Below are 14,252 nucleotides of genomic sequence, written 5' to 3'. Positions count from 1 at the left end.
CTCATAAATTTTAGCCAACTTTAAGAATAAGATTTATTTTTATTTTTAATTGTATTTTGGACCTATTTTTGGATTTGTAATGGGATGCTACCTTTTTATTGTTATTTTTTTAAGTCTTTTAATTATTAGATTAGTTATTGGGCCTTGGGCCTAATTTAAGGTCATTAGTAGGAGTTATAAATAGACTCCTTAAACACGTTGTTGATAGTTTTTGATAAAATTTCATATTAGACACATGAGAGTGTCTCTCTTGGTTCTTTTGTGAAACCTTAAGTTCTTATCAAAGAATTATATTCTTTGTGACGAATCATTCTTAACTTATCAATCTTCCAAGATTGTGGCGTTGTTCTTTTCATCTCCTTTTCTAATTCCGTCTTTTTCTTCTTTATTTTTCCCAATTTCATAGAGTCCCAAATAGGTTCCCTGGTTTGTTGATGCTAAAAATTGGATTCGTAAATTAGGATTCCATCAATTGGTATCAAATCTTCGGTTCTTGAAATCATGTGTTATCTATCCTTTGTATTTTCTTTCTTCTTGTGTGTTTGTTGCTTTGTTTGTTCTTTCCCTTTTGTTTAACTCTATATTATTGTTTCATCTTCTTTTATTTTATTTCTTTGAGTCTATCTTTCTTTTATGAACTCTATATAGTATCAATATATTTTTTATCTTCTTATTTTATATACATTATAAAAAATTCGTGCAAAAAAGGGAAAAAAATCAATTTTCAAATTTTTGAGTTCTTTTAGAATCCAGATTTGGATCATTGAAGTTGTGAGGATCTGAATTTGATTTCGAACCAAAATTCTGTTAAAATCTAGATTTGGATAATTGAAGTTGTTGGGATCTGAATTTTTTTTTTCAAATCTGGAGACAAAATTTGGATCTGGCTAATCATTCATTTGCATTTAAATTTGAATTTCGTGTCAGAAAAAAGGTACAGAGATAAAATAAAAAAAATAAGAAAAAAAATGCAAAAAAGTGCAAAAAAATAGTTCTACATCCAAAGTTGTTTCCCTTCTAGCTTTCACATACCTATAGTTAAAAAGATTGTGTCTTATTGGTTATTTACATCTAGTTTAGTTCAATTCTGGAACAATTCTTTTCTTGATTCTGGAGTCTCTTACATTGTCTTCCTTGGCATTCCTTTTGAGTATTAATTCATTATTTTTGCTTGTCTTTAAAATTCCTTAGTTTTTTCTCAGAGTATTTCTATTTTTGGCTTCTTGAGTTGAGTTTTGATTTGTGACATATTTCACATTGAATACTTTTTTATTTTGAGCTTGAAAATTCTGCTTAAGAACTGAAGAGGAACAAGAGTGGTAAAAGGCAAGAGTGCATATTATAGAAGAAAAGGCCTTGAAAGAGTGATGCATGAGTGAACTTGAGAGTGAAATACTAAGTTGAGCAGTGAGGTCCTATTCTGTTTATTACTTGTGCACTAACTTTCCTTTGTAGGTATGACTTCTACAAGTGGAGATGCTACTCCACCATCTCCAAAAACTGCAAGGTTCATGGCAAAGATGATTCAACTTGGTGATCAAATGAGAAGAATAAGTTATGACAATGAAGAAAGGATGGAAAGAATGAGAAGGAAGAATGAGGAGTGTTTAAGAAGAATACACAGAAGTAGTGAAGCTTTAAGTGTGAGGATTAAAAATATAGAGTGAATAAGAGATGATAGATCATCCAATTCTTCTCATGAAGAAGACGAGGGGTATGAAGAGGATGAGGGAGGAAGGAGGAATGAGAGGTATAGGGAGAGAAAAAATCATATAAGATATGGAGGTAGGCAAAGAGAGGAAGGGATTGACGGAGTGAAGGTGAAGATCCCTACTTTTAAAGGGATTGATCTAGAAGTGTATCTTAAGTGGGAGATGAAGGTTGAGTAAGTCTTTATTTGCTACAACTACAATGAAGAGAAAAAGATCAAATTGGCCTCCTTGGAGTTTGAGGGATATGCCTTAGTATGGTGGAATCAAGTGAGGAGTGATGCTGAGAGGATGAGAATGCCTTTGAATAATACTTAGCAAGACATGAAGAGGGTTTTGAGAGAGAGATTTATGTCGTCCTATTATGGGAAAGACCTTAACAACAAGCTCCAAAGACTAATTCAAGGAAATAGGAGTGTGGATGAGTATTTCAAAGAGATGAAAATTTCCTTGATTAGGGCTCAAATTGAGGAGTCTCAAGAGGTCACCATGGCATGGTTTTTGCATAACCTTAATAGGGAGATCCAAGACATTGTAGAGTTACACCATTATGTCTTTTAGGAGGATCTCATTCATCATGCTATCATGGTGGAGCAGAAATCAAAGAGGAAGTAAATATTTAAGAAGTCGCCCTATGGCTCTTCAACTTGGAAAGATAAGGAGACATTCAAGAAAGAGGGATGATCTTCATTCCAATCTCATGAAAAAGGTGCTGCCCTTGGTAAAAATAATTCTAACCTTACTCTCACTTCTTCAAAAAAGAATTCTATTAAATGTTTTAAGTGTTTGGGAAAGGATTATATTGTCTCCCCATGTCCTAACAAAAGGACTATGGTTGTGTTGGTGATAAAGGACTATCCAAGGAGGAAGAGTTTTGCTTGAGTGGACTCCACATGCATGAACCAATCACTTGAGCAAGCAGTAAGAGATTTCATGAAAAGCTTGATGAGAGACTAAATTCTCTTATGAAAAAAAAGAAGTGAATCTCTTGAATTTTAGCCCACTTTTAGAATAAAATTTATTTTCATTTTTAATTGTATTTTATACTTATTTTTGGACTTGTAATTGTTGGGGAGATTCAAGGGGTACACTTGTGGACCACGAGCCACCACATAAGGAGACCTGACACCACACTCTAACCCAAAACCTTAAGGCTCAGGTTTATGGGTCTTCTCCTCACTTATATGGTGCTCAACCTCTCCACTTTTACCCGATGTGGGACTTCACCTCACACTTGTAACCCAACACATCTCCCCCTCAAGTGTGAGTCTCTTCCACATGTAGCTTCCCCCTCGAGCGGAAGTCATCCACGAGTATAGCCATTACTTGCACCGCCGCTCCATTTGCGGGACACGCTGCCTGGACACACCACCAGGAAGACTTTCGATACAAGGGATTACCAAGGCTAAGGATCCATCGCCGCCATTTTACTCGTCTAAGCCAGTCACCAAATCGAACCATCGACTTTGATACCAATTGTTGGGGTGATTCGAGGGGTACACCTGTGGACCACTAGCCATCACATAAGGAGACCTGACACCATACTCTAACCCAAAACCTTAAGGCTCAGGTTTATGGGTTTTCTCCTCACTTATATGGTGCTCAACCTCTCCACTTCTACCCTATGTGGGACTTCACCTCACACTTGTAACCCAATAGTAATGAGCTGCTACTTTTTTATTGTTATGTTTAAGTCTTTTAATTATTAGATTAGGTATTGGGCATTGGGCTTAATTTAGGGTTATTAGTAGGAGTTACACATAGACTCCTTAAACACTTTGTTGGTATTTTTTGATGAAATTTCATATTAGACACAGAGTGTCTCTCTTGTGCTTGTGTAAAACCTTATGTTCTTATCAAAGAATTCCATTCTTTGAGATGAATCATCCTCAACTTATCAATTTCCCAAGATTGTGATGTTGTTCTTTCTATCTCCTTTTCTAATTCCATTTTTTCCTTTTTATTTTTCCCAATTTCGTAGAGTCTCAAATAGGTTCCCTAGTTTGTTGATCCTAAAAATTAGATCTGCAAATTAGGGTTTCATAAGGAGGTGTTATGAAGTCTCACATTGTTTGCCTCAATTCTCGTGATGTAACTTATAAATTGGTCGAGCAACACAAAAACTATACCATAAAGTACAAAGTTCATTCTTCTATTGATCTTCAAAATTAGATTGACCTTTAGAACCAAATGATGTCATCAATCACCTGGGGAATTCTACGCTAGTTGTGGGTAGAGAGCGACATATCCAAGTTTCTCAAGGTTACATCTAAAATTAATTAAACAAAAATAGCAACAAAGCATACAAAAGAATCAGTAAGTTATTTTAAAATTTATTGTCCAGGAGAAATCCATGAACAAATTAAGAAAATATTAGCATCATAATGTAATTTCGTGCAATAACTTCATATAAAATCCTAAACTAATTGTGTTGTGAAACAAAGGCATTGATATTCTAACATTAGATAGTTGGCAACTTGGCATCAATTTTAAGAATCAAAGCCCTCATACCATTCTAAAATACTATTTGAAACATATATGCTCAAACAAAAGCCCCACATAGATAAGTGAAAAGTTCCTTTTCAAATCAACCTTGCTTTTGAAGGTGATGAGGAACTGTGGAGCAGGGTGCCAATTTGTCTCTTCCATATAACAAACCTAACCTTTCAATCAAATCTTTTTGACACATTTGACATTGGAATCCAGGATCAAGCCTCCAACTTTAAGTCTTCTTGAGACTTGGTGTGCAGAGAAACCTCTTTCATATAGATTTATGAGCACATAATATATTGATCTCTGAAACTAAAGCTCGCTACAGTTTCAACTCAGACACATGATTCACTATAGTACTTGGTTAGTAATTGATTCTTGCAAAGATTCTATTGGTAAATTTATATTTCTAGAATTCACTGGGGAAGCACATGAAGAGCCATTGCTTAAAGATTAGAAAAAGGCATGATTGTTCTAGATAGAATGTGTACAATATGTAGTCTTTTGCACCCTGAGAGAACAAAGAAGAAAACTAAACAACATAGTTGTTAAGAAAATAGAATCTAGTAATTTTTATTGATATGAAATAGTGAATAAATACATGATTCTCTCTACCATCTTTCGATGATTATTGAGGACAAAATATCAAAACAGAATCACAAATAAAAAAGGAGAAAAATATATAGGGATTTGGATCAATTACAATTTAAATCCAAATCATATATAATCCCTACAATTAATGGATTCTAACAACAACCATAACAAAAAAAAACAAAAACCACTCCATCTATCCATTTGATCCTTTATTCATATATAGAAGATCATTTCAAATTTTACACTACAAATGGTTAACAAACTTGCAAGCCGGGTCAATTATGAAGAGCAACATGAAGCTTGCAGGGCTAAGACTAGTAGTTTCTGCACCCGGGTCAATTATGTGTTTACATTTGTCTGATGCAAGCATACTGTTTTCGAGATCGCAAAGTGTGCCACTTTCAGATATGTTTAGCAGGGCTTGGTTTGCACTAGGAAGCAACGGAGATCCCCTTGGAAATACCAGCAAAGACATTAGTTGAAGGGCTAGAAATTAAGAGTAATTCTTACATACAATGCCTTTAGGTACAACCAATTAAAAACTTAAGCTACATGAAAATAATAGACAAAACTTAGATGCAAATTCATAAGTGATTTTAGTGTTCTCCAATCAGAACTGGAGTTTCACCTTTCTAACCTATGCTGATCTTTAGTGTAAGCCTCTATTATGCATATTACCTGGATGAAACTCCAATTTTTATTGGAGAACAACACAAAAAACACTCAAGAAGTTACATCTAAGTCTTATCCTAGAACAATAGTTCTTCCATTCTATTTTGTTTGATGTTCTAGCCTATCCTATGCCGATGTTTAGTGTAAGCCTCCATTATGCATACTACCCGAATGAAACTCCAATTTTGATTGGAGAACAAAATAAAAAACACCTAAGAAGTTGCATCTAAGTCTTATCCTAGAATAATAGTCCTTCCATCCTATTTTGATTGCAACAAGAAATGCCACTTCTTCATTGACCATTCTGAAGTTGCATCTGCTAGTGAAAGGAATGCAATTTATCATGAAAGGATCTAAAGGATCATCGAAAGCTAAAAGAGACATGACCAACCTCCAGCCATTGCTATTGTTGTTATGAACGTTCGTGGGGGTTGCAGTTTTGCTCCACGGCAACTTCATAACTAATTGTGGTTCCAAATCCTAGCTCACTCGTACTTGATGGTGTTAGTATATGAAAGGAGGAGCGGATTCAGTGACCTATCAGAGCAGCATCACATACTTTATATAGAGCTAAGGCCATCAACAAACTCAAGTGTGCAAATATGGGAGATAATTGTGGGATAATGGTTACATGATTACAACAGAATATGGACCACATCAGAAACAATTTTTTCCACATGATAACAAAGTATCATAACTAAATATTCAGATAACAAACCGCATATGCTTATTCTTGAAGACATGGGGTACTTATGTGAAAAAAAACTAACATTCTCCCACCTGGTCCATTTATCCCATCACTAATCATAACAAGAAACAAAATATATGAATCATGGCGATAAGTCCTCTGAAAACAAGTGTTATCTTCCATGTATCACAATATACCAAGTTTCTCAATGCTCTTAACTTAATGAATAAACCACATGCTTATTCTAAGTCAAAATTCAAATGATACTTCTCAAAATAAATAAGTTCACAAAACAAATGAGAAACATCAAACTTAATAAGAATTTCATCAAAACAATAAATGTACTTACAATGAATGTCACATTATGGAATCAAGTCCCATTCAAACTACATGATCCTTAAAATTCTTTGGTGGCATGCCTTTAGTTAAGGGATCAACAATCATCATGTCTGTGTTAATGAGTTCAATGATAACTTTCCTTTCTTTAACGCGTTCTCTTACAGCTAAGTATTTAATGTCGATGTGTTTACTTCGACTTCCACTCTTATTGTTCTTAGCCATAAATACCGTAGTAGAGTTGTCACAGTATAACTTTAAAAGCCTAGAAATAGAGTTCACAACTCTAAGGCCAGACATGAAACTCTTCAACCATACACCATGAGAGGTAGCCTCAAAACAAGAAACGAACTTAGCCTCCATAGTGAAAGTAGCAGTTAAGGTTTGCTTGGCACTTCTCCAAGATACAGCTCCACCGGTTAACATAAAAATATAACCAGATGTTGATCTTCGTGAATCAACGCAACCAACAAAGTCTGAGTTGGAGTAGCCAATCACTTCCAGACAATCAGTCCGTCTGTACATGAGCATGTAATCCTTTGTCCCTTGAATACTCATAACTTTCTTTGTAGCTTTCCAATGGTCAATACCTGGATTACTTTGATATCTTCCCAAAACTCCAACAGCGAACACAATATCAGGTCTAGTGCAAACCTGAGCATACATAAGGCTTCCAACTGCTGAAGCATATGGAATATTTTTCATGTGTTCCTGCTCAAAATCATTTTTTGGGGATTGGCCCAAATCAAGTTTATCACCTTTCACAATGGGAGCTACACTTGGTGAACAACTTTTCATATTAAATCTCTCTAAAACTTTTTTGTTATAAGTTTCTTGAGACAAGCCTAAAATGCCTCGAGATCTTTCTCTATGGATCTTTATGCCTATGACATAAGATGCCTCTCCTATATCCTTCATATCAAAATTCTTTGAGAGAAATTGTTTCACCTCATATAACATACCCTTTTCATTAGCCGCAAGTAGAATATTATCTACGTATAATACAAGGAAACAAATCTTACTCCCACTGACCTTCTGGTATATACAGTGTTTCATGACATTCTCTTCAAAGCTGAATGAAGAAATGACCTCATGAAATTTTAAATACCACTGGCGGGAGGCTTGTTTCAATCCATAGATGGACTTATTAAGCTTGCAGACTAAGTGCTCACCAACACTAGATAAGAACCCTTCAGGTTGTTTCATGTAAACCTCTTCTTCTAGATCACCATTCAGGAATGCCGTTTTCACATCCATTTGATGCAGCTCAAGATCAAAATGAGCTACTAATGCCAAAATTACTCGAAGAGAGTCTTTCTTAGATACAAGGGAAAAGGTCTCTGTGTAATCTATTCATTCTCTTTGAGTGAACCCTTTAGCAACAAGTCTTGCCTTATGTCTCTCAATGTTGCCTTCTGGGTCTTTCTTTATTTTGAAGACCCATCTACATACGATGGCTTTTACACCAATAGGCAACTCAACGAGATCCCAAACTTGGTTAGATGCCATAGAATCCATCTTATCCCTCATAACATTATACCACAAATTTGATTCCTTAGAACTCATGGCTTGTGAAAACGTCTCGGGATCACTTTCGGCTCCAATGTTGTAGTCTGATTCTTGTAGGTACACTACATAATCACTAGGAATTGCTGTCTTTTTACTCTAGTAGATATTCTTAATGCTGCTTGGTCATCCTGATGAGGATCTTGTTCAACCGGTTCTTCACCAGTTTGTTCAACATTATCATGTTGTTCCTCACAAACAACTTGATCTACATGATCACTTTCAACAGCTTGTGGAACTTCAATCACTGGTTGTCTAACACCCATTTTAACTTGAGGGGTGGGGATGACTACCAATCTATTACCTGTCCCAGAAGGTTTAGCTTCATAGTGATCCATTTCAGAAGAAATGTTCTGAAATTGATCACTCCCACTAATCAAGTCATTTTCAAGAAACTTTGCATTCCTTGATTCCACAATCCTAGTGTTGTGGGATGGACAATAGAACCTATACCCTTTAGACTTTTCAGCATATCCAATGAAATATCCAGTAATAGTCCTAGGGTCTAGTTTTTTCTCTTGTGGATTATGAATTCTTACTTCAGACGGACATCCCCAAACATGTATATGTCACAAACTTTGTTTCCAACCCTTGAATAACTCAAAAGGTGTCTTTGAGAGAGCCTTGGTTGGAACTCAATTTAATATATACGCAGCCGTCTTAAGTGCATCAATCCACAAAAATTGAGGAAGCTTTACATTACTCCTCATGCTTCTCACCATGTCTAATAAGCTTCGATTTCTTCGTTCTGCCACACCATTCTGATCCGGAGAACCAGGCACAGTGTACTGGGCAACAATCCCATGTTCTTGAAGAAATTTCACAAATGGACCTGGTGCTTGTCCATCCTCTGTGTATCTACCATAGTACTCTCCACCTCTATCTGATCTCACGATTTTAATTTGTTTTTCACATTGTTTCTCAACTTCAGCCTTAAAAACTTTAAAGGCATCTAAAGCTTCATTCTTAGAATGAAGTAAGTAGAGATACATATATCGTGAATCATCGTCTATAAAGGTTATAAAGTATTTCGGACTATTTTCATCCATGTCTGGACAACATATGTCTATATGTATGATTTCTAATAAATTAGTACTCCTCTTTGCACCCTTTTTAGACTTGTTAGTTTGCTTACCCTAAATATAATCTACAAAAGTCTCAAAATCAGCGAAATCCAAAGTACTAAGTACTCCTTCATTCACTAATCGCTTAATTCTCTCAATAGAGATATGTCCTAATCTTCGGTGCCACAACATAGAGGATTCTTCATTCACAATACATCATTTTAACCCAACAGAAACGTGCATAGAATTATAAGTAGTGTCGCTTTTCAATTCAATCGAATAAAGACCATCAATCAATTGACCACAACCAATAATTTCAGATTTATTCAGTAAATTAAAACAAAAGTCTGTAAAATTAAAATAGAATCCCAAGGGTGCAAGTTTAGAAATAGAAATTAAGTTTTTACAAAAACTACGAACATAAAAAAAGGGGGTCAATTTTTGCTGGATAAGATTTTTGAGCCTGGAATCTTTGCCACCGAAGCTTATGATGCTGCAACGATTGTGGTTGATTCAATGAGGAAAACCAACAAAAAAGGGGGTCAATTTTTGCTGGATAAGATTTTACGTAGTAATTTTACTGGCTTAAGTGGACAAATTCAGTTCAATGGACATGAAAGAGCTCCAAAACATACTTTTCAAATCATTAATGTGATTGGGAGTAGCTACAGGGAAATTGGGTTCTGGTCAGATGGACTTGGTTTCTCAAAATCTTTGGATCCTAATGCTTCTTACAGTTCTTCAGTGAAGGAATTAGGAAAGGTAGTTAATCCAACATGTGACATACGACTAAGGATTGGTGTCCCCTCCATGTCAATCTTCAAACAGTATGCCAATGTTATTCAAGATCACTCAGAAAATGTTACTTCCTTCAAGGGATTTGCCATAGATCTTTTCTATGAAACAGTAAAAAAATTGCCATACCATCTGGAATATGATTATTTTGCGTTTAATGGCACATATGATGAGCTGGTGAAGCAAGTTTATCTGAAGGTAAGATTTATTACCCCTGTGTGTTGTAGCTCACTCCATTATTGAAAGACACTTATAATTGATAACCATGTCATGTTGCAACTGTGTCAGAAACATGCCTATGTTAGCTGTTTTATGCACTTTGATTACAATTAGTTGCTTTTTTATAATTTCTGTTATTTTTATACCAATACAAGTTAGAATACCATAGCATTTAGATAAACTTAAATGTTTTATTGTGCCTAAAAGAACTCAATCTTATACATTGAATTATAACTCTATCATGTCCTTTGCAATTTAAAATTTGTTGTATTCTGGTGTTCCTGATGTATCATATATGTATCCAGTATTGCATCCGTATTTGTGCTTCTTAGGACCTAGATATACAGGTTTGAATCTCATTAGAATGATTTTTTTTCCTTTATATTATTAGAATTCAGCCAAAACTATTTAGTTCATTAAATACTGATTCTAATATGGAAAACATTTTCTCCTATTTTATTGATTTTCTTTCATCTATATTTGGATACCCTTATTTAGCATACAACCTAAGATGAAGAATAACCTCAAGTGAGCATTTTTGTTTGACAACTAATTTCAATATTTTAACTTTTACTCCCTAGCCATACCTTTATTCTCAAATTTATTTGGTGTGAAATAATCTGGTCCTCTTCTAACATGCAGTATATGGTAGCCCCTTGAAACTTTTTAGCCTAATCACATTTTCTTTGTACATCTTGAATGATCCGTGCTTGATGCAGAACTATGATGCAGTTGTTGGTGATGTAACAATAGTGTCCACGCGTTATGAATATGCATCATTCACTCAACCCTTTACTGATACGGGACTGGTGATGGTTGTTCCTGTAAAATCAAAAACAGGTGGTAGAACGTGGCTATTCATGAAGCCTTTCACAAAGCTCATGTGGATTCTAATATTGGTCATCATTTTCTACAATGGCTTTGTTGTATGGATGATTGAAAGAAACCACTGCCCTGAACTGAAGGGCCCTATTCTGCATCAAACCACAACTATGCTGTGGTTGGCTTTCTGTTCTCTGTTCTCTTTGAATGGTAATTTGTTCTGCTTTGTTCATCTGTTGTATCCATCTCATTTTAATATCTAGGGGTCTCTATGTTCTATTACAGCTTTAGTTGAGGTTCATGGTTTAGCTAATATTACTTGACAATAACTAACTATTTCAAAAGCGTACATTCTTCAAAGCAACTTCTTTGTAACTTTTGGCAGTGTGCTTGGACAGGTGCCTGAATTTTTTTTTTCCAAACAAGCTATTAATTGTTTGTTGAAGACTAGTTTTAGGAGTTTTTGCAAAGATTATTTGTGCTTATAAAGATGACTGAATAAATTTTTAAGTTCCTTTTAACCTATTTCAACAAGTTTCACAGTGAAACTTATTATAATAAGCCTTTTTTCTTAAAAAAAATAACCTAGAATAAATACTTAATCAAATTTTACTAAATACACCCCTAATTCATATAATGTTGCCTCACAAAAGTCAACATCACCCTGCTTAATCTGCTGACACAGGGGACAGGTTGCATAGCAATTTATCAAGGGTGGCAATGGTAGTATGGTTTTTTGTGGCTCTAATCATTACGCAGATTTACACTGCTAGCCTTGCCAGCATGTTGATTGTTGAACAGTTTGAACCAACTGTAGACAGCATTCAGCAGCTAAAGAACAACAATGCCATTGTAGGATGTGATAGAGGATCCTACTTGCAAAGATATCTGCAGGATGCATTGGGCATCAATGCTGAAAACATCAAGCAGTTTGACTCACAAGAGAGCCATGCTAATGCCCTAAGAAACAAAAAAATAGCAGCTGTCTTCCTTGATGTTCCTGGGGCCAAAATTTTCCTTGCAAAGTACTGTAAAGGGTTTGTTCAAGCAGGGCCTATATACAAACTTGGAGGATATGGATTTGTATTGCTTCAAAAATTTCTCTTATTTCCTGTATTCATTTCTGAGTAATTTTATTGCCATATGCATAACTAATCAAAAGATTAAGATAACTTTAAACAATTTCTTCAGCATGGACATCAACACAATGTTTATTACTCCATCCATCCCATTTTGTTTGACATTTAAGATTTTGATAAACGTAATTAATATTTTAGATTTCATAAAAAAATTTATATAATTTTTAATATATCCCTTGTCTTTCTTATTAATTAGATTCTCTCATCTATATTTCTCTTTTAAAATGGAACAATAATTTTTCCTAGAACATCAAACAAAATAGGATGGAAGGACTATTATTCTAGGATAAGACTTAGATGCAACTTCTTAGGTGTTTTTTGTGTTATTCTCCAATCAAAATTGGAGTTTCATTCGGGTAATAAGCATAATAGAGGCCTACACTAAACATCAGCATAGGATAGGCAAGAACATCAAACAAAATAGAATGGAAGGACTATTATTCTAGGATAAGACTTACATGCAACTTCTTAGGTGTTTTTTGTGTTTTTCTCCAATAAAAATTGGAGTTTCATCCGGGTAATATGCATGATAGAGGCTTACACTAAAGATCAGCATAGGTTAGAAGGTGAAACTCCAGTTCTGATTGGAGAACACTAAAATCACTTATGAATTTGCATCTATGTTGTCTATTATTTTCATGTTGCTTAAGTTTTTAATTGGTTGTAGCTAAAGGCAATGTATCATGTAAGAATTACTATTAATTTCTAGCCCTTCAACTAATGTCTTTGCAGGTATTTCCAAGGGGATCTCCATTGCTTCCTGGTGTAAACCAAGCCCTGCTGAACATATCTGAAAGTGGCACACTTCGTGATCTCGAAAACAGTATGCTTGCATCAGAGAAATGTAAAGACATAATTGACCCAGGTGCAGAAACTACTAGTCTTAGCCCTGCAAGCTTCATGGTGCTCTTCATCTTAACTGGAGGCACTTCAACAACTGCTCTCTTAATTTACATATTTTCTGAGAGTTATTTATGGCCTGGACAGAGAACAATGTGGAGTCTAATGATGGCTGTGATTAAACATTGGAGATCTCAAAAGAGACTGTTTTCAAGAAGAGTCCACAATGTTGCAAAAAGTCCTTTAAACTTTGCGACCTAGGAAAGGCCAATATCTGATTCAGTTGATGATCTGTTAAAAGCTGTTGCGTACTATTAGCAAAATAGTAAAAAGCCAAGTCTTCCTTGGTTTCCTGGAAGTCTTATTTTTTTCCCTGAAATTTCCACAATGAATCAGTCTACTCAGGAACAGTTGAAAACAAAGGAAGTGAATATACTATAAAAAGAAAAGAAGCGTAACTTCGAATTCAAATAATAAATTCTTGGTAGAAACTTTCCAAAGTGAAATAGTAAGTGATTAGCAGAGCACATGCATGTTGCATAGCATAACATTTATTCAAGTCTGTCTAGTCATAGAGTTAGTTTGCAAAATAAGAATGTGTACATAAATATTTTCAAGTCGGAGGTCTTTAGTTTGATTCCTGTAAAAAAACAATACTTGTGGAGGGGTGAACCAGAACCAGCTTTTGCAGGACTAACTCTGAAAGAGGGGTCCAAAAAAATCAAAAGCTTACCATTACATTCCAATACCCATATCTGAAACTCACTTTTAATACAATTGTTATATTTTTTTTGGCTAAAATATGTTTGTGATCCTGATATATATCCAAATTTTTGCTTTGATTGTTGATAAAAAATTTCTTGGCTTTTACTCCTTGATATATGAAAAGTTTTGTTTTTTATCCTTATCATTAGAATGTGGCTATTAACTTAACTCTAAAAGATCCGAAAATAAAATCTCCACGGATAAGCAATTCTAACATTTGGCCAAGGAAATGCCATCACAGATCGAGAAAAAAACGACACAGATCAAACAGATTTAACGATCTAACAAGGTCTATTTTGGAAAAGAAAAAGAAGAGTGAGGGAAATCGAAATGCGAAAGAGAAACTGGTTAAGGAAGTAATACCGTATATTCCAATGGTTGTATTCAAGGCATAATCATCGGGATTGTTCTCCATGGGTTAACTAATTTGTTATTCCCTTATTTATTGTAAATATTAGCTAATCAAATCAAGGATATCAATGACAGATGTAAATGAGACATTATAGGCATTAGTTTAGGACACGTAAACCTCATGTAACTTGTATATATTTGG

The 14,252-nt window shown here is 34.9% G+C and overlaps 1 protein-coding gene across 1 annotated transcript; it reads left to right on the top strand.

The window, feature by feature from the left end:
• Nucleotides 1-9,590: 9,590 nt before the first annotated feature.
• On the top strand, nucleotides 9,591-13,681 carry LOC114404353 (glutamate receptor 2.1-like). Its single transcript, XM_028367343.1, has 4 exons — nucleotides 9,591-10,112; nucleotides 10,853-11,165; nucleotides 11,641-12,038; nucleotides 12,827-13,681. The coding sequence occupies exons 1-4, from the start codon at nucleotides 9,636-9,638 to the stop codon at nucleotides 13,193-13,195; spliced, it is 1,557 nt and encodes a 518-aa protein (XP_028223144.1). The 5' UTR covers nucleotides 9,591-9,635; the 3' UTR covers nucleotides 13,196-13,681.
• The last annotated feature ends 571 nt before the right edge of the window (nucleotides 13,682-14,252 follow it).

The sequence above is a fragment of the Glycine soja genome, unplaced genomic scaffold (assembly GCF_004193775.1).
Source record: "Glycine soja cultivar W05 unplaced genomic scaffold, ASM419377v2 tig00024311_1_pilon, whole genome shotgun sequence".
Lineage (NCBI taxonomy): Eukaryota > Viridiplantae > Streptophyta > Magnoliopsida > Fabales > Fabaceae > Glycine > Glycine soja.
This window is presented reverse-complemented; position numbering and strand designations above follow the sequence as displayed.

Bases quoted from the DNA above. Each gene is read 5' to 3' on its own strand.
- LOC114404353 (XM_028367343.1), top strand. From the start codon at position 9,636: ATGAGGAAAACCAACAAAAAAGGGGGTCAATTTTTGCTGGATAAGATT. The intron at 10,113-10,852 runs GTAAGATTTATT...TGCTTGATGCAG, and splicing joins TGAAGCAAGTTTATCTGAAG to AACTATGATGCAGTTGTTGG. The intron at 11,166-11,640 runs GTAATTTGTTCT...CTGCTGACACAG, and splicing joins TTCTCTGTTCTCTTTGAATG to GGGACAGGTTGCATAGCAAT.